Genomic DNA, 23633 nt, shown 5'->3' with positions numbered 1-23633 from the left:
TCAGAATAATCACTGACACTGTTCATAATAATAATAAGATGTAATAATTTCTAATGGACTTCAGTCTTTTCAGGTGCTTTCTAAAAATTTCTAAGAAATGCTTATTTCAAATGAGCATACCTTATTTGAAAATTTGCAACGTTGGTCAATTCCAAATTTTATATACTACAGGACAAATTCATTACTGACAAGATTGGTGTCTATTAACTACATCATAGTATAAGTGGATTTTTGTTCTCATTTTTCAAACTTATGTTCTAGAAAAATGACATTTTTTGATCTTCTGACTGAAAAAAATAAGGGTATTTCTTTCAGTAGTCAAATAACCATGATGAGTAGTTCAAGCTTCCCTACCTAATTTTTTCTCTTTAGGGACTACTGCTTCTAATCACATGGGCTTCTCCGGGCTGACAAGACTGAAGTAAAATTTGAAAAAGAGGGTATGAGGAACTGCAACAAAATTCACCCAAAGACTTCCTAAAAAGCAGAAGCAATGTTGTAGTAAAAGCCAGTAGGTTAAGCAGGGAAATAAAGGTTGGATGTGAAAGTGCCTGGTGTAAGGAGGATTTTAAATATACTAGCTGTCTGATAAGAGGTGAGATGAGGAGAGCTATAAAAATAAGCATGAATAACTACCACTTATCATTACACAGATGAAGGAATGAAACTTAATGCTGAATTTAGTTGCAATAGCTAAATTTTCAAATTATTTCATTAAAAAGAGATTGCAATATTTTTTCAAGATATTTCAGTGAATAATTGGAGACAAAGGCAAAGAATATGGGAGCTGCATATTTAGTTTTGAAGTTGTTTTTAAAGCCAAATCTCTCACACGCTGTGATCGCTGGCTACTTTTTGATTTCTGTAGAGCTAGGATTAGGCTTTATGTGCCAATCTGTCATATTTGGGCATGCATTTATGGGCACACTAAGGTTCTTTTATGAAAAGCAGTCTCAGAACCCCATTCAGAAGGAACTTAAGAAAAATATTTCATTGTTTTCAGGGAGATTGCTCATATATGTAAAGTAAAGCCAAATCTGGAGTCTTTCTGCATTTAGGTTCTTCAAAAGGACAAGCTGTTTTTCAGTCTCGGCTCTCCATAGGCAGCACCACAGACAGGACACTCTGAAGGGGAAAGGGAGAGAGATTTGGGGGTTTCTTGTAGTGCCAGGGAACACTGGGTCATGAAATGGAGGAAAAATGACAGTGAGAAAGATGAATAGATGGCCACTGGGAGGTATGTTGGAGGATCTGAGGCTTTCAGTATTTTACTCTTTCCTGGTATTAGATAATTTAGTCCCCCTAGACTTAGATTACAGCCTAATTTCAGAGGGTAGAAGTTATTTTACCTGATCTAAATCACCTGAAACATAGTCAGCTGGTATAGTTATCCAGCCTTATCCTTTGTCAATGGATAGAATTATGCATTTTCAGAAATAGTGCTTATCTTTCACACCTATCATCATATCTGGGATGTTCATGACCGTGAAGTAAAAATAATGAAATGAAATGAGGCAGTCACTCAGAAGCAATGCATTTCAGAAAAGTTCCTGGATATTGATTTACATTTCTCTGAACTAGAAAGAATAAAATTATACAAATTGAATACAAGAAGGGAACTCAGGAAGCAGTATGAAATTTCAGATACAATTTAATTGTACAGGAATTGAGGCAAATTATTATCCAGCTAAAATCAATCCACAACAGCCTTCAAAAAAACTTGAAAAAATGAACTTAAGTACTGCTGTTAAATTTAGATTTTAATGCTCAGACTCTTGAAATGTAACAGTGCACACATGTATGTCTGTTAGAAGCATTTGATGTTCTCCCTTAGACATTGTCATCTAAGACAGTAGATCAAATCCACATGCTGAAAATTATATAAATGCCTAAAAACTAATGTGGTGGCAAGGCAGAGGTAGTAGAAAGGTAGGAGTGCAGCAGAAAGAAAAAAGCATCTGGACTTTGTAAGATAGAGCAAGTCTGGTCTATTTTACACCCTGTCATTGTCACTTCATTTTGTGTTTGCAGCTTACACTTAGTAACTTTCTACCAAGAATCTTCTACTGTCCTTTAGCTGCTCTACGTAGGGATGTATCTTCATCATGCTACAATTTGTAATAAATGTGGTTTTAACTTCTTATATTAGTTAAGAAGATTAACAGTGCAGAATTTAAAACCTGTGACCAAGATTTGATTAAATGACTTAAAATGAATGACATTCAAGATAGAAAGAAGCTTCTGAATACCAAGAGACAAAATCCAGACAGCAGGAAAATAAGGTTAAACCATTCTATCTGAAGCCATTTCACAAAAAGAAGAGGAAACGTGTGACATATGGTATCAAGTGAGGCACTTGAAGTTGAGTCTAAAAATATTTAAAAAGACAGCTGTAAGTTTGCATGATTAAAAAGGGAAAGGAAGGATATTATGATACATCAAGAAACAAGGAAGAGTTATGAAACCAGAGGTGGACTTGGCTGTTTGTTTGCTTTTCTTATCCAGTGGTTTCTAATGTTTTTATTCAATTTATCTTCAAATTCAACCTCCACCTCTATCTTCCGTTCTGTTTCTCCCAGTGACATCAGTGCTGGCTATTAACACAAAAACTGGGTGGATCTTTGAACCCTGAAACCAAATCAAAGAACAATTTAGGGAAAGAGATAATTACATATCAGCTCTTCTTCCCTCCAATATGTTTAAACAGATTAGATTATTTTAATAAGTGTTGGATGCGATGGGAACATTTTAGAATAATATTGTCATGTGAATCTCCACTGACTGTATTTGAATCATAAAAGTCACTTTAAAAAAAAAAAAAACTTATCTCTCTCTCTGAAATTGTGTGGTATGCATTATCTGATCTTTATTCTAAGTTAAATGACCTATTTCTTTTTAATTTTTGTGTATGTGATTGTTTAGCTAATTAATATTAAGTTGCTTTAGAGCTGGTAATCTGTGAGAGGGATTTTTTGCTTCCACTGCTAGTTCTTGTAAAACCCAAGTGAATAAAAAACAAGTGGCTATTTGCATATGGCAATTCGTCTGTGCATTGGGAACTGAGCAGAGGTATTCCTTGGGAATCCCAGGGAGACTGAAGGCTAACTGGGCACAAAGACCGAGGCACTCTCCCCTTCACAAGTGATCCTTACCGATTTTACTTGGCACATCGTGTGCAGCTTCATATGCGCTGAGTAAGCTAAGTTGCCATTAGCTTTACTAGGATTTGAGGCAGGACTATATACTTTTGTTTATGGCACTGGACAAGGCTCAGGAACTAGAACATTAGCTTTTTGCTTTGGCATCGATTTCCTGGCTAAATTACCTAATTTCTCTCTGCCTCATTTCATAAGAACAGTCAAATCTGTTCAGACCAAAGGCTCATTTAGCCCAGTATCTCGGTTCTCACAAGGACCCATAATGGATGCCAGTGGAAGAGAATGAGAAGGCGAGCATGCAGCAGCGCTTAGTGATATAGTTAGTCTCCCAGGCTCCAGCACTCGTTGTTCAGGGATTTCCTGAACTAGGGGTGGAATCTCTGTGTTTAATGCTTTTCAGTGACTTGGTTTTGATGAATTAGTACTGGCATTTCTTGAGCTCATATATCTTTTAAGTATCCACAACATCCCATGCCATACAAATTGTAGCATGTGAGGAGCAACACTTTATTTTGTTTTAGACCTTCTACCTGTCAGTTTCTCATTTTAGAACAACCTGCAAACAGTCTTATTTTCTTCATATCTCTTCCAGTGTGCCATATACTTTCTATGTTAGAAGACTGTAACTTCATGCAGTACTGAAAATTCATGAGTGCCATGCATTTATAGAGCCATAAAGACTCTGTTGGTTTTGTTCTTTATTTCTTTCCTTGAAACTCCTAACATTAAATTTGCTTTTTTGACTGCTACTGGGCATTAACCTCATTCATAAAAAATGAAATAAAATTTGAAAAAAGCTATTGTGACTTTAAAATCTTGTTCTTGATCTATAAAATGAGGTACTGTAATAGTGTTTGCAGAATTGCTTTCTGTGGAAAGGTACAGAGGAAACAGTCTTTACACAAAGTGCCAGAAAGTCCTTGAAGTAAATACACAAGTTGTTCTGGTTTCTTCTAGCTGCCTTCAGTCAGTAATATGAGATTTTATCTCTAACATTGACAAATAAAGCATTTTCAGGCAGAAATGTAGTTTTAAAATTCCCATTTCTTTAATCTATACAAAAAGTAATGCTGCTTCTGGTCTTTTGAGGCCTTAATCAGAGGCCACTGAAAGATGAGAGGAGAGTGCCATAGACTGAATAGGTTTTGGAGCAGATGCTTAGTCACTGATATGAGAATAAAATGCCAATCCTGCAATTTGACTTCTCTGCTACCACTAACACCTCCCGAAACAGGAAGACAGCTGGGCTATTATGTTTCAGATTCCATTTGTAAGTGTTAATTTTAATGCCTGCATACAAAAGAAAAGGAAAGAGGAAAGATACATTTCATTCCCACAGTTTTTCTGTGCATCTCTAAATGTGCAGTGTGAGACTAGCGGACCTTGCTAGCACTTGTGAGATTTTTCTTACAAGGAAACTCCAGCATCATTGCAGATGTTTGGTCACTTTTCCTACAAGGCCGTACCTCTGAGTTCTTCCCTTTCTGAGGGACTTACGTTTCGACAGGAACCAATTATAGCTGACAAAGTTTCAAAAACTGTCTCCCCTTTCTCAGGGGCCTGTAATCAGTGTTCAAATCTTAGGTAAACAAAGTTTCATCTATAAAGAAAAGATAAGCTCAGCAGAGTTCAGAAGGTGCCTCAAACAGCACAAACACCTTCTCCTGTTGAAATGTTTATATCCAAGGTGATAGAAAGCTGAGCAGCATTATCTTGCAGATGGTCTGAGAAGATTTTAATAAGTAAATACAAAGGCATGTCTTTTTTCCCTACCAATTAGGATCAAATTTTCTGGATCCAGGGCTAACTTACAGTAAGGAAACAGTCCAGTTGTAAAAGTAAGACAAGATGGTTTAGAAGCAACCCAATGATGTAAAAATTGCACTTATATTGTGGATGTGCAAAAAACACATGGATGCTTCTGATATTCATGCTGCTCGATAATCTCTGAAATTGACTTTTTTCTTTAGTTGTATTGGCTTTCACTGGGGCTGCACAAGCGTCGCTGAGGAGAGAACTCAGCTCATTGTCTAAAGGTGCTTTTGTTTATGAATAACAAATTAAAAGGGTGATTTGGCACAGCAGGTGAGATGATTAATATTTCAGGTCTTATTATTTTTGTTTGTGCATGTATGTGTTTGTGTGTAATTATAAAATTCAAGGATCAGCCGCAAAGTGCAGTTAAACATTTAACATTATCTGCATAAATGCAAATGAAGCTTGCATTTCAGTCAGATATTCTAAAATAAGTAATCAGTATGGATTAAGAACACACATGATTTTTCTTCTCAGTGTTTATTGCCATTACTTTAATGATGACAAAAAGCAGAAGGGTGATGGTATGGATGCAAGTTTAGAAGTCGTATATTCGTCAGTTCAAACCTTTTAAATTGATGGTGATGGAGAACAACTGTTTTAATTCATAGTCATTTGGAAGGATTTGCTGTGACCTCGAGTTAACATGTAAACATGGCAAGGGATATGAGAAAGATTCCTCTGTGGTTCACTGAACTTGAGGGGAATCTTTCTTTGACTTCAGTGGGCTCCAGGTTGAAGCTCTGAGAGCAGAGCCTGAGAAGATATGCATGAAGGTCTCAGGGATCACACCATATTTGGGATGGCATCGCCCTTAGCTGCAGTCTGTAGGGTTCATTGTTACAGTCCTTAACCCTCCCCTGAGCACAAAGACGAGGTCCTGCCTAACTCAATTCCTGACCATAACCACTCCACACTGTGGCTGTAAGGTGGTGGTGGGTGATGAAACATGAAGTAATCTGAATGTCATATTTCTTTCTCAAAAAAAGCTGAATAACTTAATCATTTGGATTCCATTAAAGCTGGCTACAGAAAATTATCCCAGAAATCAACAGAACTTTAAGGAGAACTACTTTTTTCCTGTGAGAGGTTGGTGTGTTTGTCAGTTTGCTTTAGTCAACAAAATTGATCTATATTACACTGTACAATATTATATAATACTAAGCTACACTACGCCACACTACAATATACTATGATCTTACTGGGTGAAACGGCCAGGATTTTGAGCCAAAGTTCTGTTAAATGAAAGGCAGCATTTCTTCTTTGAAAATATGAATATCAGTAATTGAGTTATCTGGTTGGATGCTGATTAACCCCGCTGACATTGTGCATTCCTCTTTATGAGTGTACATATATAGACATACGATCTGAGTGTATTACACATTTTTGCCAGCTTCGCTGACTCTCTCCCCTTCTGAGGACTTCTGGGTGCTAGAAAAGCAGGCAAGATAGTGAATAAAGAAATGAATTTTAATGTATTTTTTTCAGTCACCCTGAATCAAAAACACTTAAATCCATCTGTTTCTGTGTCAGCAAAGTTTTTGTTGCACTGGGAAAAGAATATCAAACATTCTTGACTTTTTTAATAAAAAAAACCCAACCTGTATGAGAAATGCATTGCTCTTAAAGACAGTGCCATGAGGAATAATTGCAACTTGTCACTGAAAGAGGTTATAATTATGTCTACTGTTAGTTGTGTCTCCATGTGCACAATAGAAGTTAGCTTTTCAAATGCGTTGTTCTCTAATGCAATATCAGTTATTAACATGTTGAGGATATTATTTTTTGCTAATGAAGAAAAATAAAAAGAGGCTGAAGAAGGGCTGGGTGGTGTCACACTGAAAGCAAGTGGAGGGAACAAAGACGAAAGAGAAGTGCTTATTGCAGAGATTGCAAATCTAAGCTTTGCCTCAGGAAAAGAAAAATTGCCTAAAGGGTCAGGATTTCAGCTTCTGTATTCCAGACCTTGTTTATGTTTTTTTTAAAATCTGAATACTTATTAAACACTGGGCTAGACCTGACACTTTACAGGCTTCTCTGAGTGAAATGTTGCAGATAGATTGCAGTATCTTAGAAAAAAAGAAAAGCTTAATAGTTGTTACAATAGTTGCTGTGGGTGTAATTCTCTGCCCCTTCTTTGTTACTTGCACAAATTCTCTGAAAGCATGCTCAGTAGGTCTTATTTTAGGGAAAAAGAGTTCATAATATTTTTCTAGGCTTGCTCCTTATTCGGTCACTCATTTAGAGTCAGATTTTGGAAGACTTTAGTTAGGACGTGTGCTCATACTAGAGATTTTTCCATGCTGGGAATTAAAAAGCAGATAGCCTAAAAAGCAAGGCAGACATATGCCTTAATTTTCAGAAGTCACTAACAGTTTCAAGTATCAGAATTTTAAATTGCCCAAGAAGGTATTCAGTGAAAATCAGAGCCCTTGAGCAAGCCTTAAATTGGGTGCCCAACTCAGGAGCATTGAAAATCACTTGGGAAATTAGAAAATCTTGGCCATATGCTTATATGTTAACTCCACTTGACTAAGTCTTTTCTATATGTTGCTTCCCCAATTTGCAGTCGTTTTTGTGTTGTAAATAAGATACCCTTGACTCAGACATGAAAGTTCCCCAGGAAAACTGGAAAACCTTTCTCTTGTTAAACAGCACCCTAATTATAGAAGCAATTTTACAAACAATCCCCCGGGGGAAGCATTTTCGTTCTCATCAGGAAGGCTCTTGAATAAAATAACACCTTTGCTAACTTCATTTATTTACAACAGGACACAAGACTGAGACTGGGTTAGATTTATTGCCATTACATCACTGATGCTCAGTAATTCATAAAACATTGGGTCTAGGAGTTAACACTGCTGTTATTTCCTCTGATGCCTGACCTCACCACAGTCTAATAACATACAGGAAATCCAGAAGACAAAGGGGGAAAGCAGTGGTCTTGAATGCTAAAAATAACCATAGAAAACTAGTACAATCGTGTAATAGAGTATGGCCCAATAATTTATTTAACAAAATCGTAGAATCTGCTAGAGCAATTAGAATCTGTTCCAAATGTTTTTAATGGAAAATATGTTGGGGGTAAGAATAAGAACACTTAAAGAATTGAGACTTTTAGGTTATGTAGTTCAGTTACGTGTACTGGTTTTAGGTTTGTATATCTTATTGCTTACATATGCGGACCACTTAATAACTTGACTAGAACAGACAGTCATTGTATGGTGGTTATATTTCCAGAGGTCATCCTATATGAGCCAGACGGTGATCTTAGGTGATGTATTACACTTGACAACCCAGAAAGTTGCAATACAAAGGCATTCTAATTCTCAGTGTCCTCTGAGAATTGTTCAATATCCTTGATGGTATCTAGTGTCTCGTATGCTATTGGGATGACATTTTTGGTGTCTTTACTAATCAGTCAAGGTTAACATGTCATTCATGTTAATTGTGTGTTTGGTTTGTTTTGGGTTGTTTTTTTTTCTGATCACTCTGTATTTGCAAGTTTTTCTAAAGGGATAAATAATATAATGACACCATAATGAAATTCCTTGATATTTTTCATGTCCGCTCATTTATTTGTATTATCCAGAATTATAGCAATATTTTATCCAGAATATATATTTAGGCAGTGCTTTAAAATTGGTGTAAATAGGTACATGACATCATTAGGAAAAAAAAAAACAAAAACAAAAACAAAACACAAACCCAAAAAACTGTTGCATGAATGTCAGGTACATCTGGTGTCTAGCTTGTGAAATATTGCAAAACCAAGTTCACAAACATATACTTCTTTTCTGAACAGCTGCTCAGTTTGACTGTGCCTGCCCTCCTTTTATTTACATATGTTGCACAGTTATTTAAAAGAGGCTATTCTTCAAATAAATACCAGTATTAGTATGCAAACTAGTACGTTCAGGTGTGAACAAGTCTTCACTATTTGACGTTGACACTTGGCTTGTCTTCCAGTCAGAAGCGGAAACACTTACAGACCATAAACTAGCAATAATGAATAGATTGAACCAGCTGTTCCTGAACAGCCCATTTGGCTATGTTTTCCCTTTCATTAAATTCATTGAATTATAATTATGTAGATAGATAGATAGGTAGGTAGATAGATAGATAGATATGAAACATATCCCTTTTTGTGAAGGTTTATGGTAACTTAATAAATATTAATTCATTTAATTTCAGAAGAAAGCAGAAAAATGTGGGACAAAATATTTGACTGAAAGAGAGCTATTGAAAGGGTTGAGTTGTCCAAATTCAGCTTAGTTTAGGGAGACAAGGTTTCAAAACTTGTGCTTACCAGAGTTGTCTACTGCATCTTAGGGCATCTTCTGAATATTGTAAGCCAGGAAAACTTTCCAGTAGGAGTGACATTGGGATAAAAGGAGAAACAGAAATCAAGAGCTCTGTTCTGTTTTCTTTAATCTACAGAATGAAGCATGGAGCTGGATGTCATCTCAACAGCTCTTTTATCTCAACATTAAAAATAAGATTTTCAGGTACCAAAATTTCAGTGAATATCTACAGGTAGAGTGGCTCAGTGGAAAGACTATTTCCTGGGTCTGAAAAAGAGGACACAGATTAATGGAGAGACTGTTTGAGAGGTCTTGCAGTGATCAAGAAACTGGGCAAGCTGCCTGAGGGCAGGCACAGAGAGGTGGGCAGATCTTCTTAGGAGCTCATGATCAGTTTTGCAGGTAAATGCTTTTCAATAAAGTTCCTTCTCCATCCTCTTTAGCGCATCACAGCAGCCCAAGAGAGTTTCAATTGCAGGTTCTACAGAAGCTGAAAACCTTTTCTTAGGAACAGCATTTTACTAAAGATCTGTCACTTAGAGTGATTTCCCACAGGGTTTTAAAACTGGTTTCCGATAACTCAATTCTGCTAAGCCTCAAGTTGGAAAAACAAAACATAATAAAGGTGATTCCAGAATCCAGTATCCCCCAGATGTGCGCAGGTAAAAACCCTATAGCATATGGAGCCTGAACACTGAAAGTCAGAAACCCGTTGTATATATTTCTATTCTTTTTCTTGTTTCTTTTTTTTTTTTTTTAATAATTAATGATTTAAAACAGTTGCATTATTGCTTCAGTCACTTTTCACTTATTTCCCCAACGGTTACCACTTGCCTCAACATTTACATTTGTTTTAATATTTGTATTTTTTGCATAATTTCTCACATTATATTTATTTGCACTTGCACTTTTTTAAAAATAAAGCATTCCATGGGGATGACTTTAATAAAAGTTTCTTATTAAAAGTTCCATAACAGCATGATTCCCAAACCTGAAACCAAAGTCCTCATATTTAACAGTTTTCATGACTCAATAGATTAAGTGTGAAATAGGAAATATAATAACAATAACAACATGGCCATATCCTGCACAGTTGTTCCACTTAAAATTATTCTTGAAAAGTAACAGAATTCATAAATAAATCATTTCTCATAGAGTGAAATGTACTTAAAAAACTCTGTGAAATATCCTTGATATAGTCATAAACTGTATGCACACAAAGTTGTATTGGGCAAGAGGAAGATAAAAAAAATTCACTGAAATTACTATATTGGAGGGAAGAAAAAAAGAAAAAAATAAAAAAAAAAGAAAAAAAGGAAAAAAAAAGAAAACAAACAACGAAACCATCAGCATCTTTTTGCAAAAAGTCAGGTGTCTCCAATCAGCTGCCTCAGCAGTGTTCATTTCAGAAAGACTCTTAGGTCAGACCTAAATTCATATGAAGCTTCCTCTACAGTTAATGAAGAGAGGTCTTGCCCTTGGGAACAGCAGTTCTGTGTTGGGCTGACTCAACATCCAGAGGAACCTGTTGCCTTCTGCTGCCTGTGACTAGGGCAGCGAATTTAGCCACCCCAGTTAATGCCTCTATGTAGAGGGGATAAATCCAAACCTTAACATGTCCGAAAGTTTTTCTCTGAATTGGAAGTGGGGCTTTCTTTTTGTTATCACCAACACTGAATAATAATACAAAGAACACAATATTTCAATGCCAGCAACTTCTGACTCAGTTAAGAGACATTACCATTGGCCTTAAAGTCCTCCAAATGGATACTCCTTCCCAGTGCAATGTCATACTCCAGATACTCCAGGTACTCCACTCTGGTCATCTTTTGGGGTTATTTTTTTCTGGTGTTTTGTGGTGTTTTTTGGGTGTGTGCTGTCCGTCTGTCCGTCCGTGTCCCCCCCCCACCTCCAGTTTATTTGTCTTATAAAATGCTTCATGGTAGCACAAGAGTTTGTGAGAACAGCAAGAGATCAGTAAAGCTCACAGCTGTGACCAACTCTACCTTTTTTATTAAACAAAGGATGCATTAATTCCGAAGGCTCTTGGCATCTTGAATGTTTCTGGACCATCCCATGTTATTGTTCGGCAGCTTGTTGTGGAGATCAGTTAGCCCCTGCAAGATACCCCGGAGATGTGCTCCTTTCTATTTATGGTTTGGGGGTTACAAGAGTAAGGATATGAGTTCATTCAATTGCAGTAGAACAGCTGGGGAGCATCACTGTCAAACCTCTCTATATCTTCCATGTTTTATAATTTAAACCAGTAACATCTTAGTAGCTGTACACACTCCATCAACACAGCCTCTTCAGATCAATTGCTTGCACTGCATTGATTCATTATTGACCGGCAGTGGTTTCGCTGCGTTAGGCTCAGCAATTCTGGGACAGTTTCTGTGTGAATTGCCAGAAAAGTTTCAGGAAAAAAATAACCCTGAAACTCAGCAGTCACTGTTGTCCATTCTGGTAGGTTAGCTCTTCCCCACTAACCACGCATTTTCTCACAAGCCAGAAATAGTACTAAACTGGGAAAAAAGACTTTTTTTTTTCTAATATTTTTTTTTACCAAAACTAACTAGTGTATGCTTTCATCTTTCTTGTCCTTATTTTGTTGAGACAGTTCTGGATGGGCTAGCTGCTGACAGAGATATAAAAAATGGTTTAAAAAGTTATCATATCGGGTCTATACACATATATATGTATATATGGGTATACAGTTGGTATATGTATGTTTATATGTATATGTAACATTATATCGTATTGGTACACTGGCTGACTGAAGCTATCGAATAGCAAGATATAAAATAAGTCTTGTCAAATAGCAGTATCTTGTTACCACTCAGTATCATGATATGGGGCATTATTTCAACCATATTTCAGCCATTTGAAAGTGAATCTCTAGAGCCTTGAAATGTCAGATCATAGGGCTAAAGAATGGGAATGACAATAACTTTTACGTTCATTTCCATGACTGAACTGTAGTTCTTTCTGGCTGAGTCTTGCCATCTCTCATGCTATGTGCTACAGGAAAACGTGTTTTAAGGAGCCAGAGCATAACCTTCCACCACACAAAGATGAAACAATTCATGCCATACCATGAGCCACCAGTTGTGTGACTGTAACTTCAGCTTGCAGTCAGCTGTTGTCCTTATGAGTTTGTGGAATTTCAAGACCTAAATAGTCTCTCATTTTCAGTAGTTTTATTATGGATTACAGAGAAGCATCAATGAGATATAAACCTAGAGTTTAATAACCCACCACCAACTAAATAAAACATGCTACTGCAAGGTTTTTAGCTATGAGGATCCTTAAAGAGGTTTGAAATACATTGTAATGTCCTTTCAGGCTGCCAGTGAAACTAAAGAAGGGTTTTAGACAATAAATTGGACTTGTTGTTAAGTTAACAAAGGCTTTTCTTTGGATATTTTTTTTTTCTTTTTGCATTTCTAGACAATTTCCTGGCAGGCTTGCTTTGTCATGAATTCCTGTCTTTGATGGTATAATAGCACTCACAAAATTTTGAAACAGTGAGAATTTGGTGAATACACAGTTTTTCTTGCTTTTTATGGCTAGAGTATTTGCTGACTCACTGCAGTATCTTTCTTTGCATTCAATTAACTGTAAAACCCAAGAGGCAGCAAAATTATAAACTGATCAGATTTTTTTCTGAGAGCAAATAATGTGCATTCTTTCCAGCTAAAAGCTCTTGGCTCTACTATGCAAGAGAAGGCCACACTCACACAGTCCAAAGTTCCTCTAAGCCTCCGAGCAAAGCCTTGGTCTTTGCTAGCTCCAGGCAGACTGATTTTGGCCCTGAGTCATTACTCAAGAGCTGCCCTCGCTCCCTCTGTTGCCTCCACACAGGTTTTGAGGTGTAAATTAGGTGGACAGGACTTACAACACCAGGAGCATAACCTGAGTTTCCAGTTTCACGTGGAGGCTAACTCCCTGGAAAATGATCAAGCACACCTTTTATAAAAAATGAAGAGATGAAATTTTACCCTCAAATATTGACATTGACTTCTCATCTCATCTCTTGCTGTTATGGCATCTCAGGGCAGAATTTGGGTGCAAATGCCACAGACCAGTGACTAGTACGATCAAGTACCTATCATTAGTCATACTGTTTTCTAGGCTTTTAAAATGGGGGTGGGGAAGTACATCGAAAAGAGTTTATTCCTTTGTTGCCTGTATTTATTGTTGGTTTGTAGATAGATAGAGGTAGTTTGATATCAGCACCCAAAAAACCATTTGGGCAAGTTACCCTATTTGTGACAGGTTAGACTTCCTATAGCATGTTTATCAAATCTCCTTGGGGCCTCAAACTAACCATGATACATTTATTTGGCACTTAACAGTGATGTATTTATTGTCATTATTACTTGGCCATACATTTGGAAACTTATAGTACATGTCTCCACATTGCATTTTAACTGAAATACGAAAACACCGTGGGATTTCCCTGTCATGTCTCTTATTTCAAATGCTTTAGTCCACAACCACAAAGAGAAGAGTAGATCATCTCTGACTTACGCTGACCCAGTTCTCCACTCTTTCTTGCCTGCTACACACCAATATCAGTAGAGTTACAGTGACATAAACCAGAAGAATACAGTAAAAAATCAGATCCTTCCTACACCAAATCACTTTCCACATCTGTTTCCTATTTGTCTTATAATGACACATGGGATTATCTTGGGAATATATTCTGCTTTAACTGTCATGCCACTGACTTTATAGCCTTATCAAATATCCATTGGTGTGCAGGTTGAGCAATTATCATCTACTAAGAAGAAATCCCGAGAAAACGTAGATTGATAATAACATTTTTCAATAATGGGTTGTAGAATTAGTGCCATTTTCTATTATTGTAGTTGAGGTATAGCACTCTCCTCAATTTACCGTTTTTATTTATTGTGCAAGATCTAGATATGGACCCTACAGCAGAATTTCAAAAACAGTTTTCTTTTTCATTATTTATTCATTTGTGGTTAGAAGGAGCAAAGTCAGAAAATTGGATAGAAGCAAGGAATGTGTCTGGACTATTAAGAAATAGAAAGAAAGACAAAGGGAAAGAAAGAAATTTAATACTGTGAAAGATATTACAGATACAGGATGACTGTATAAACATAATCAGGCAGGCTACATCTACAAGAACATGCCTTAGGAGATTGAGCTTGAATTCTGGGATCAAACTTCACAAAGTTGTGTCCAAACTTTTTATCGTACAGTGCAGTAGGCCCCTCCAAATAGACCATTCTGCTAACAGTCCATTTTCCCTTCACCTTTTTCTCCAGTAAATGGAGTGAAATGTGAAGTCCTTCTGATGTTCCTTTGAAAATATGTAATACACACACAGATATATGCTTGCATGATGTAATTGAACAAGCCTGTAATAAAAACTGTAGCCTGTGACCCACTTACAGAAACATGGACTCAATAGGTTTAAAATAATACCATTTGGAAATATGTTTGGTCACTGGCCTGGCCCGTGGCTGGATTCAGTATGAACGAGCAAGATGGGGAAGGCAGGGTGCCAGGGAGAGCGCTGCTTCCAAATTCTTGAATTCACTGCTCATGAGAAAGACATCAGCTATTTGCCTGAATGATCTTCACATTAAAAAAACATTACCAAAGCAATTGCTGAATAAAATTTGAGTTGTTGATATTTTTTTGCATCCTCCGCAGCATTGTGGAGTGCCAAGTCTCCAGCACTAAGCACTGGAGTGTTGCCCTTGAGGGTGAAACTATTGTGCATAATTTTGAGACTTTTGCTTGCGAGCACAAGACAATGTAAGACTCTGGAGTTTACACGTTAGTTAAGCTTTCATGAAGTTCTAGCCTGAGACGTAGTGTGGAGAAGTGAAGCAGAATGGGCAGCTTAGGAACAGTCTATAACTGCTTGAAGGGCAGTTACGATGGACGCTTTTGCCATCTGTTTGCATCTTTGCCATCATTGCAGATGATATAATAAGGACAAAAAGTCACAAGTTGTTCCTGGGAAGGTTCAGTTTAGAAAAAAATTCTTCACTAAGAGGGCAATGGAAGTTGCCCAGAAAGGTTATAAAATTTCCATTCCTGAAGGTTGTCATGGCTCGGCAAGATAAAACCAAAACTGACCATACCCTGTGTTGACAATAGTCTTCTTTCAAGTCTTCCTGGACTTAATGACATCTAAAGAGCCCTTCCAGCCAGGAGCTCTATGATTCTGTGTTTGGAAAGGGATGATGAGAGTAATAAAGGCGGGGGGGGAGGCTTGAGATAGTCCGTGGAAGCAGTAAGTGCTTGAGAACAGAGGTAAAGAGCTGATCTGTTATGAAATAAATAGGGGAAAATATTGTAACATCTTCTTAGTTGCTTTCTACTACCAACACATACATTTTAGATATATAATCTGATATTTATTTTTTGTTTATTTTCTTAAAACAGATGACCAATCTCTGATTAGTCAGTAAGACAAAAAGAGACTGTATCAAGCCGTAGTTCCTATTACAGCCTAAGCTACTTGGTCTTGCAAATATTGGTTAAAGGAAGTCCTTCCGCATCTACCTCGTAGAGAATTTTTAGGTATAAGCAACTGAGAACTGGGTGCAAAGGCCTAAGTAACCAGAGAAACTCTTGGGGGTAGGGGTTGTCCCAGTTTTGGGCCTCCTTGACTTAGTTAGGTGTCAGTGCAAATCAACCACAGTGCAGGTGGGAAATGGAAATTTCAGGTTTTGGTGCGGCCTCCACAAGTCTTCTGTCAATGTAGAAGTCTACTCTGCAAAAAGCATCTATTATTCTGGTTTTACCCTCAGCGCAAAATGTAAGATAAATGCTATTCAAATTGAATGGCAGATTTGGTCCCCCAGTTAAAATTAAAGTAATTAAATGTACTGAAAAGCCCATTGCTTTGGATTTACTAGACCTTGATTTGAGTTAGTGTTGACTGAGGCCCTTTTTAATCTTGGTTTATATCCCCATATGCTTTGCCCTCAGCCTGTATGTTTTAAAAGTTTTGTTGCGTAGTACTGAAAAATAAAAAAAAGCTCTCCTGATGCAGTTAAAATTTAATTTGAGGATGCATGAAACACTAAGTCACTAAGTACTCACATTAGGAAAAGCAGAATTTAGTATTGCATTATGCATTAATCTACACTTGCAGGATATTTCAGAAAAGTATAGTCAGTGAAAAATAGGTTTTGTCTTTTTTCGGACAAAAGTTTCAAATTCCAGCTTCTTCAGTTACTATTACTCAGACATATTCTCAGTGAAAGCAGAAACAATTCAATGAAGCTGTGCAAATTCATCTGAAGTAGAATAGATGAGACACAAGCTCTGCATGTGTATTTGTGCTTTTGACTAGCCTTCAGCACAATACTGACTAGAAGGTCGGCACTTTTGCCAGATCCTCACCTAGTGTAATTTGACTTCCCTGAAGCCACAAAACCCAGTATGAATCATACATACTGCACTCTGGTTAGTTCAACTTATTTTTAGTATTTTTTTCATCAAATAATGTTTCTTTTTCTTTCTTTTTCTTCACCCCACAGGACAACATTTTTAGAATGGAAGATTCACATTTCGAAAATGGCCGAGGGAAAAGCCCTTATGATCCTAAACTGCTGACAGCTTCTCTTTTAGTAGGTAGGTGCCACAATTCAAGTTCAATGAGACGTGCATTCATTTTAAATAATTGACAGTTTTCTGCTTTTTTTCTCCTTGCGGCACCTATGATAGGGCTTTGTTTTATGAATTTTATTTCCAGGCTAAAGTCATTGTGGTTTCATTTTTTAATACAATTTGAAAGTGAATATACATTAAATAAGGAGCATAATGATCTTGGAATCATAGAATGGTTTGAGTTGGAAGGGACCTTAAATATCATCTAGTTCTGACACCCCTGCCGTGGGCAGGGGCACCTTCCACTAGACCAGGTTGTTCAAAGCCCCATCCAACCTGACCTTGAATACTTGCAGGGATGGGACATCCACAACTTCTCTGGGCAACCTGTTCCAGTGCCTCACCACCCTCACAGTGAAGAATTTCCTCCTTAGATCTAATCTAAATCTGCCCTCTTTCAGTTTAAAGCTATTACCCTTTCTCCTATCACTACATGCCCTTGTAGTGTCCCTCTCCAGCTTTCTTGTAGGCCCCCTTCAGGTACTGGAAAGCTGCTATAAGGTCTCCCCAGAGCCTTCTCTTCTCCAGGCTGAACAATCCTAACTCTCTCAGCCTGTCTTCACAGGAGAGGTGCTCCAGCCCTCTGATCATCTTCATAGACCTCCTCTGGACTCACTCCAACAGGTCCATGTCCTTCTTATATTGGGGACCCCAGAGATGAACACAGTACTCCAGGTGGGGTCTCATGAGAGCAGAGTAGAGGGGCAGAATCACCTCCCTTGACCTGCTGGTCACACTTCTTTTGATGCAGGCCAGGATACGGCTGGCTTTCTGGACTGCAAGCACACATGGCTCGGTCATGTTGAGCTTCTTGTCCAGCAACACCCCCAAGTCCTTCTCCTCAGGGCTGCTCTCAATCCATTCTCTGCCCAGCCTGTATTGTGCTTGAGATTGCCCTGACCCACGTACAGGACCTTGCACTTGGCCTTGTTGAACTTCATGAGGTTCACATGGGCCCACCTCTCCAGCCTGTCAAGTTCCCTCTGGATGGCATCCCTTCCCTCCAGCGTGTCGACCACACCACACAGCTTAGTGTTGTTGGCAAACTTGCTGAGGGTGCACTCAATCCCACTGTCCATGTCACCAACAAAGATGTTAAACAGCACCAGTCCCAATACCGACCCCTGAGGAACGCCACTCATCACTGGTCTCCACTTGGACATTGAGCCATTGATTGCAATTCTTTGAGTGCGACCAGTTTAAACTGGATTCCATGCGGAGAGGGGGTTTCAGTGTCTCCACTTCATAGATGAGGAAAACAAAGCACAGTCAAGAGAGAATTAATGGCCTGGCCAGGGAGAAAATAAAAATTTTGTTTTCACATCTATTTCTAGTGGTGTACTTAAGGATCAGACTGACTTCTCATTCTAGCTATTAAATTTATTAGCCTCTTACTCTTCAGCTTAGAAAACCAAACATGAATTTATGCAGTTTTTAAATTTCAGTGCTAAACCATTCTGCAAGGCTTTGAGTGCAACCATCCAGCCAATTCCTTATCCACCAAGTGGTCCATCCATCAAATCCATGTCTCTCCAATTTAGAGACAAGAATGTCGTGCGGGACAGTGTCAAATGCTTTGCACAAGTCCAGGTAGATGACATCAGTTGCTCTTTGCTTATACACCAACGCTGCAACCCCATCATAGAAGGCCACCAAATTTGTGAGGCACAATTTGCCCTTAGTGAAGCCATGTTGGCTGTCACCAATCACCTCATTATTTTCCATGTGCCTTAGCATAGTTTCCAGGAGGATCTGCTCGATGATCTTGCAGGCACAGAGGTGAGACTGACTGGCCTGTGGTTCCCTGGGTCTTCCTTTTTTCCCTTTTTAAAAATGGGGGTTATGTTTCCCCTTGTCCAGTCAGTGGGAACTTCATCGGACTGCCACAACTTCTCAAATATGATGGATAGTGGCTTAGCAACTTCATCCGCCAGTTCCCTCAGGACCCGTAGATGCATCTCATCAGGTCCCATGGACTTGTGCACCTTCAGGTTCCTTAGATGGTCTCAAACCCGATCTTCTCCTACAGTGGGCAGTTCTTCATTCTCGCAGTCCCTGCCTTTGCCTTCTGCAAGTTGGGCGGTGTGGCTTGAACACTTGCCAGTGAAGACTGAGTCATCGAGTACCTCAGCCTTCTCCATATTGCAGGTAACCAGGTCTCCTGTTTCCTTCCGGAGAGTGTCCACATTTTTCCTAGTCTTCCTTTTATCACCAACATACCTATAGAAGCTTTTCTTGTTGCCCTTGACGTCCCTGGCCAGATTTAATTCTATCGGGGCTTTAGCTTTCCTAATGTGATCCCCGGCTGCTCGGACAATTTCTCTGTGTTTCTGCCGGGTTACCTGTCCTTGCTTCCACCCTCTGTAGGCTTCTTTTTTTGTGTTTGAGTTTGTCCAGGAGCTCCTTGTTCATCCATGCAGGCCTTCTGGCATTTTTGCCTGACTTCCTCTTTGTTGGGATGCATTGCTCCTGAGCTTGGAGGAGGTGAAGTCTGAATAGCAACCAGCTTTCTTGGGCCCCACTTCCCTCCAGGGCTTTATTCCATGGTACTCTACCAAGCAGATCCCTGAAGAGGCCAAAGTCTACTCTCCTGATGTCCAGGGTAGTGACCTCACTGTGCGCCCTCCTCACTGCCCCAAGGATCTTGAACTGCACCATTTCATGGTCACTGCAGCCAAGGATGCCCCTGAGCTTCACATTCCCCACCAGCCCCTCCTTGTTGGTGAGAACAAGGTCCAGCATAGCACCTCTCCTTGTTGGCTCTTCTATCACTTAGAGAAGGAAATTATCATCAACCCATTCCAGGAACCTCCCAGATTGCTTGCCCTGCTGTGTTGTCCCTCCAACAGATATCGGGGTGGTTGAAATCCCCCATGAGGACCAGGGCTTGTGAACATGAGGCTGCTCCTGTCTGTCAATAGAGGGCGTCATCCGCTCGGTCCTCCTGATCAGCTGGCTTGTAGCAGACCCCTACTATGTCACCTGTCCCTGCCCTCCCTTTAATCTTGACCCATAAGCTCTTGGTGGGCTCCTCATCCATCCCCAGGTGGAACTCCATGCACTTGAGCTGATCACTGACATAGAGGGCGACACCCCCTCCTCATCTCCCCTGCCTGTCCTTCTTAAAAAGCCTGTATCCTTCCATTCCAACACTCCAGTCATAGGAGCCATCCCATCAGTCTCCATGATGCCAATAAGACCATACCCCTGCAGGCATGCACACGTCTTTAACTCCTCTTGTTTATTCCCCATGCTATGTACGTTTGCATTTAAGGCATTTAAGTTGGGCCCCGGTGAAGCTGACTTACTGGCTGGAGTGGCTGGAATTCCTTTGTGCTACTCTTCAGGTGCTCTCCTGCTGACCTGTGATCCTTCTCCAGGCTCTGGGCATCTATTGCTGGCACTGACATCAAACTGGGAGGAGTGGGATGGATAAGGTTCTCCTCCACTGGCAACTTTAGTTTAAAGCCCTCTTCACCAGCTTGGAAAGCCTATGACCGAAGATGCTCTTCCCTTCTGGCAGAGGGACCCCATCAGCCTCTAGCAGACCAGCTTTGTCAAAGCGAGTGCCATGGTCTAAGTAGCTGAACCCCTGGCTGTGGCACCAGTCCTGTAACCATTTGTTGATTTGCCAGATTCGGCTGGCCCTTTCAAACCCTTTCTTTTTGACTGGGAGGACTGATGAAAAAACTACCTGCGCTCCAGAGTCCCTTCCACCTCTGCCAGGCTCGGTAATCCTTGATACCCCTCAGACTGCTCCTGGCTGTATCACTGGTGACCACATGAAACAACAGCAGTGGATAATAGTCAGTGGACTGTACGAGGCTTGGTAGTCTCTCAGTGACATCCCTGATAAGAGCCCGCAGTAAGCGACACACCTCTCTAGAGAGTGCATCAGTCGGCACATGGGTGCCTCCATACCTCTCAGAAGCAAGTCGCCTACTACTACCACCCATCGCCTTTTCTTAGTTGCGCTGGTTGTTATACAGGGAGCAGATCGGGCTGCCTTGCTCAGCGCCAGCGTCTCTCCTGGTGTGATGAGTCTTTCCTCTTCAGTCTGCAGAGCAGTGAAGCGGTTCTGCAAGGGCACCTTAGGCTTTGGGGGAAGTCTTCCTCCTGCTGGTCCTTGCTGTTGCAACCGTCCATTCTTCTGCATTATTGGCCTCGCTCCCTTCTGTGTGTGCCAGTGGGCAAGTTTTTGGGTGTTGACGCAGGTGTCTTGAAAAACAAGGTGTGTGTAAACCAAGAATCCAGTATCACAAGAGCCACTTTATACCTCTGTAAGACCTTGATTCTGCAAAGTGTTTCTCCTCCCCAGAGCTAGGTGACTCTGGAGGTATTTTAATAGTTCACAGGCTGGCCTCACTGACTGTTGCACCAGCAGAGCTGAGAGCAAAGCAAGAGTAGGAATAAGTAATTTCTTACATGAGTTTTGCTGCCAAGGAAGGTCTGTCACCCAATTGTACCTGCATGTGAGCTGGAGATACACAAGCATTCACAGGTCTAGGCCTTAAGATGATGTTTCAGCTGAAGAGATCTATCCAACAGTGAATATAATTAAACTCCTCGCCAGAACAGAGAGATTTCAATAAATTAAGTATTTTTGAATTAGTAATACTTAATTGCATGGAATATGTAAGTATAGAGCACCTGGACTGTGTTAATCTAATTGAACTAATCCAATTGATTGAATTTATCTAATTGATTTAAGTTATCTAATTGAATTGTGTTCATTGTTCTTCCTGCTCCTTCACAAAAAAGGCAAAAAGATGTTTTGTAAGAAGAAATTAAGAGTGAAACAAATTAAATTCTTCTTTCAGTAACAACTCTGCCCAGGTGTAGCCACTTTATCCTTAACATGTAACTTTCTGGCAATTTATTACAACTTGAAATCCAAGGGACAACAATAGTTTCAGAAGATTGCAGATTCTCGTATGTTAGAAGTCTTTGGGAAATGACACATAACCAGATACACTGTCTTCTCCAGGACTTTGTCTATATTGCTAGTCTAGGGTCTTGCATACCAGCTACCCATATTATATTTACATGACATTTTTAAATGAATCTATTCAAAATAGACAGCAACAAAAATTTCATCTTGAGTGTGCCTCATTTCCTGATCTTCAACCCCCCTAATGATCACAGGTGATGAGCTACCCTGGGGACATGCACTTTTTAACAGGAAAAACAAGAAATACATCCACATCTTGCTCCAACTTGTACCCTGTACAAACAGAAAGGAAAAAAATGTGTGTGTAAAAGGCCAGTGTATAAATTAGTGCCTGGAGCGACTTGAATTTGTGGCAGAGCTACTCTCAAGGGAATGGCTTTACTATTTACTTTAATATGCAATAAAGAAAGAGAATGATGATAAGCCAGTATTACATGGTATACCCGGTATGCAACTGCACAAAGTCAACAGCGTCTAGCTTTTCACATTCCTTTTTTTTTTTCAGTCAGTCCGGCACAAATATGATTATCTTATTTCCCTTGGCTTAGATTGCATGGCTTTAAACATCTTTGCTTTCTTGAGCCCACTCCCTATCACTATAATTTTCACTCCATGTATTTTTCCTCCTAATAAACAGTAGACTGAGCATGATATTTTGTTTTTAATCAGGCTTCAATTAGAGCCACGGGTGTATTAGCACTATAGAAAATAGCGCAAATTCAACATTCAAAGCCAGTGACTAATTTCTACTTCAGTAACTTATACAAAACTCAGAGTGAAGCTAAAATTAACATTCCTGCACCCTGAACTGAATACCCTTTCTTCTCTGCCTCATAGCTACCTCACAGTCATATTACGTTACTGATTATAATGTTGCATTTACTTCAGAAAGTGTACACCAGATTCACCACTGGTTCACAATAACTTACTCTTATCATTGCCAAAAAAGCATAAATTTTATGGTGAAGTGATGACCCAAGGGAAAATAATTGCCCTCCCCCAAAATAAGTGAGGAACAGGGAATGAACTGTCCGACTGATGACTGCATGGAGAGGTTTGGTCCAACGGCTCTCTGAAGTAGGTGGCAGTGAAGGTCTATGAAGGCCAGAGGAGCCTCTTGACCACAAGTGCCTCACACCAAGAAGAACATGGATGGACTGCTTCTTCCCTTTTCCTGAGCTGAATGATAGCTCAGCTACTCCTGGCCCCAGAATTATTTGTCTTCACAAGCAACTGTGGTTTATCTTAGGTTCAAGAGGGCAACTGTGTAAAACAATTACCCAGCACTCATTAAAATGCAATGTTATAATTAGTAACACAATGTAACTATCAGGAAGATAAAAGAAGGCTGAGAAATAGGCGTAATTTATGTGGTTAAATACAGGAGGGAAAAATAACCTCTGTTATTCATCAGAAACACCGAACAGATTTTGCAAAGTGTGGAAGGAGAGTATGTCTTGACTCTGTAACTAGAAGGTAAATCTTAGGTAAGTGAAATGTAATTGCCCAAGCTGGAATTTGGGCAAAACACCAAGGTTAGTTTGCAAAAAGTAACCTAAGATCTTTAATAGCCATTAGTGCTATTAAAGGATTCTTATTTTATATTTCAGCTGAAAGAAACACTTATAAGCATAAAAAGGATCTTCAGTTTTCCCCCTCTCCTAAAAAAAAAAATCAACAGTATTTGAAAAAAAACACCCAAAACCAAAACAAACAGTTCATCATTATTAAATTGTTCCAGTG

General features: G+C 39.3%; 1 protein-coding gene across 1 annotated transcript in view; it reads left to right on the top strand.

The window, feature by feature from the left end:
* Positions 1-23633, top strand: part of SEMA3A (semaphorin 3A) — a gene marked incomplete at its 3' end in the record, with an annotated part of 171668 nt that overhangs the window by 86277 nt on the left and 61758 nt on the right. Inside the window, exon 5 of the mRNA XM_082309095.1 lies at positions 16810-16903. Coding sequence (XP_082165221.1) covers positions 16810-16903 — 94 coding nt within the window. The remainder of the gene's footprint in view (positions 1-16809; positions 16904-23633) is intronic.

This window comes from Platalea leucorodia, assembly GCF_965183815.1.
Source record: "Platalea leucorodia genome assembly, chromosome: 4".
NCBI lineage: Eukaryota > Metazoa > Chordata > Aves > Pelecaniformes > Threskiornithidae > Platalea > Platalea leucorodia.
Note: the sequence above shows the minus strand (reverse complement) of the source record. Positions and strands in the feature narration are given on the sequence as shown.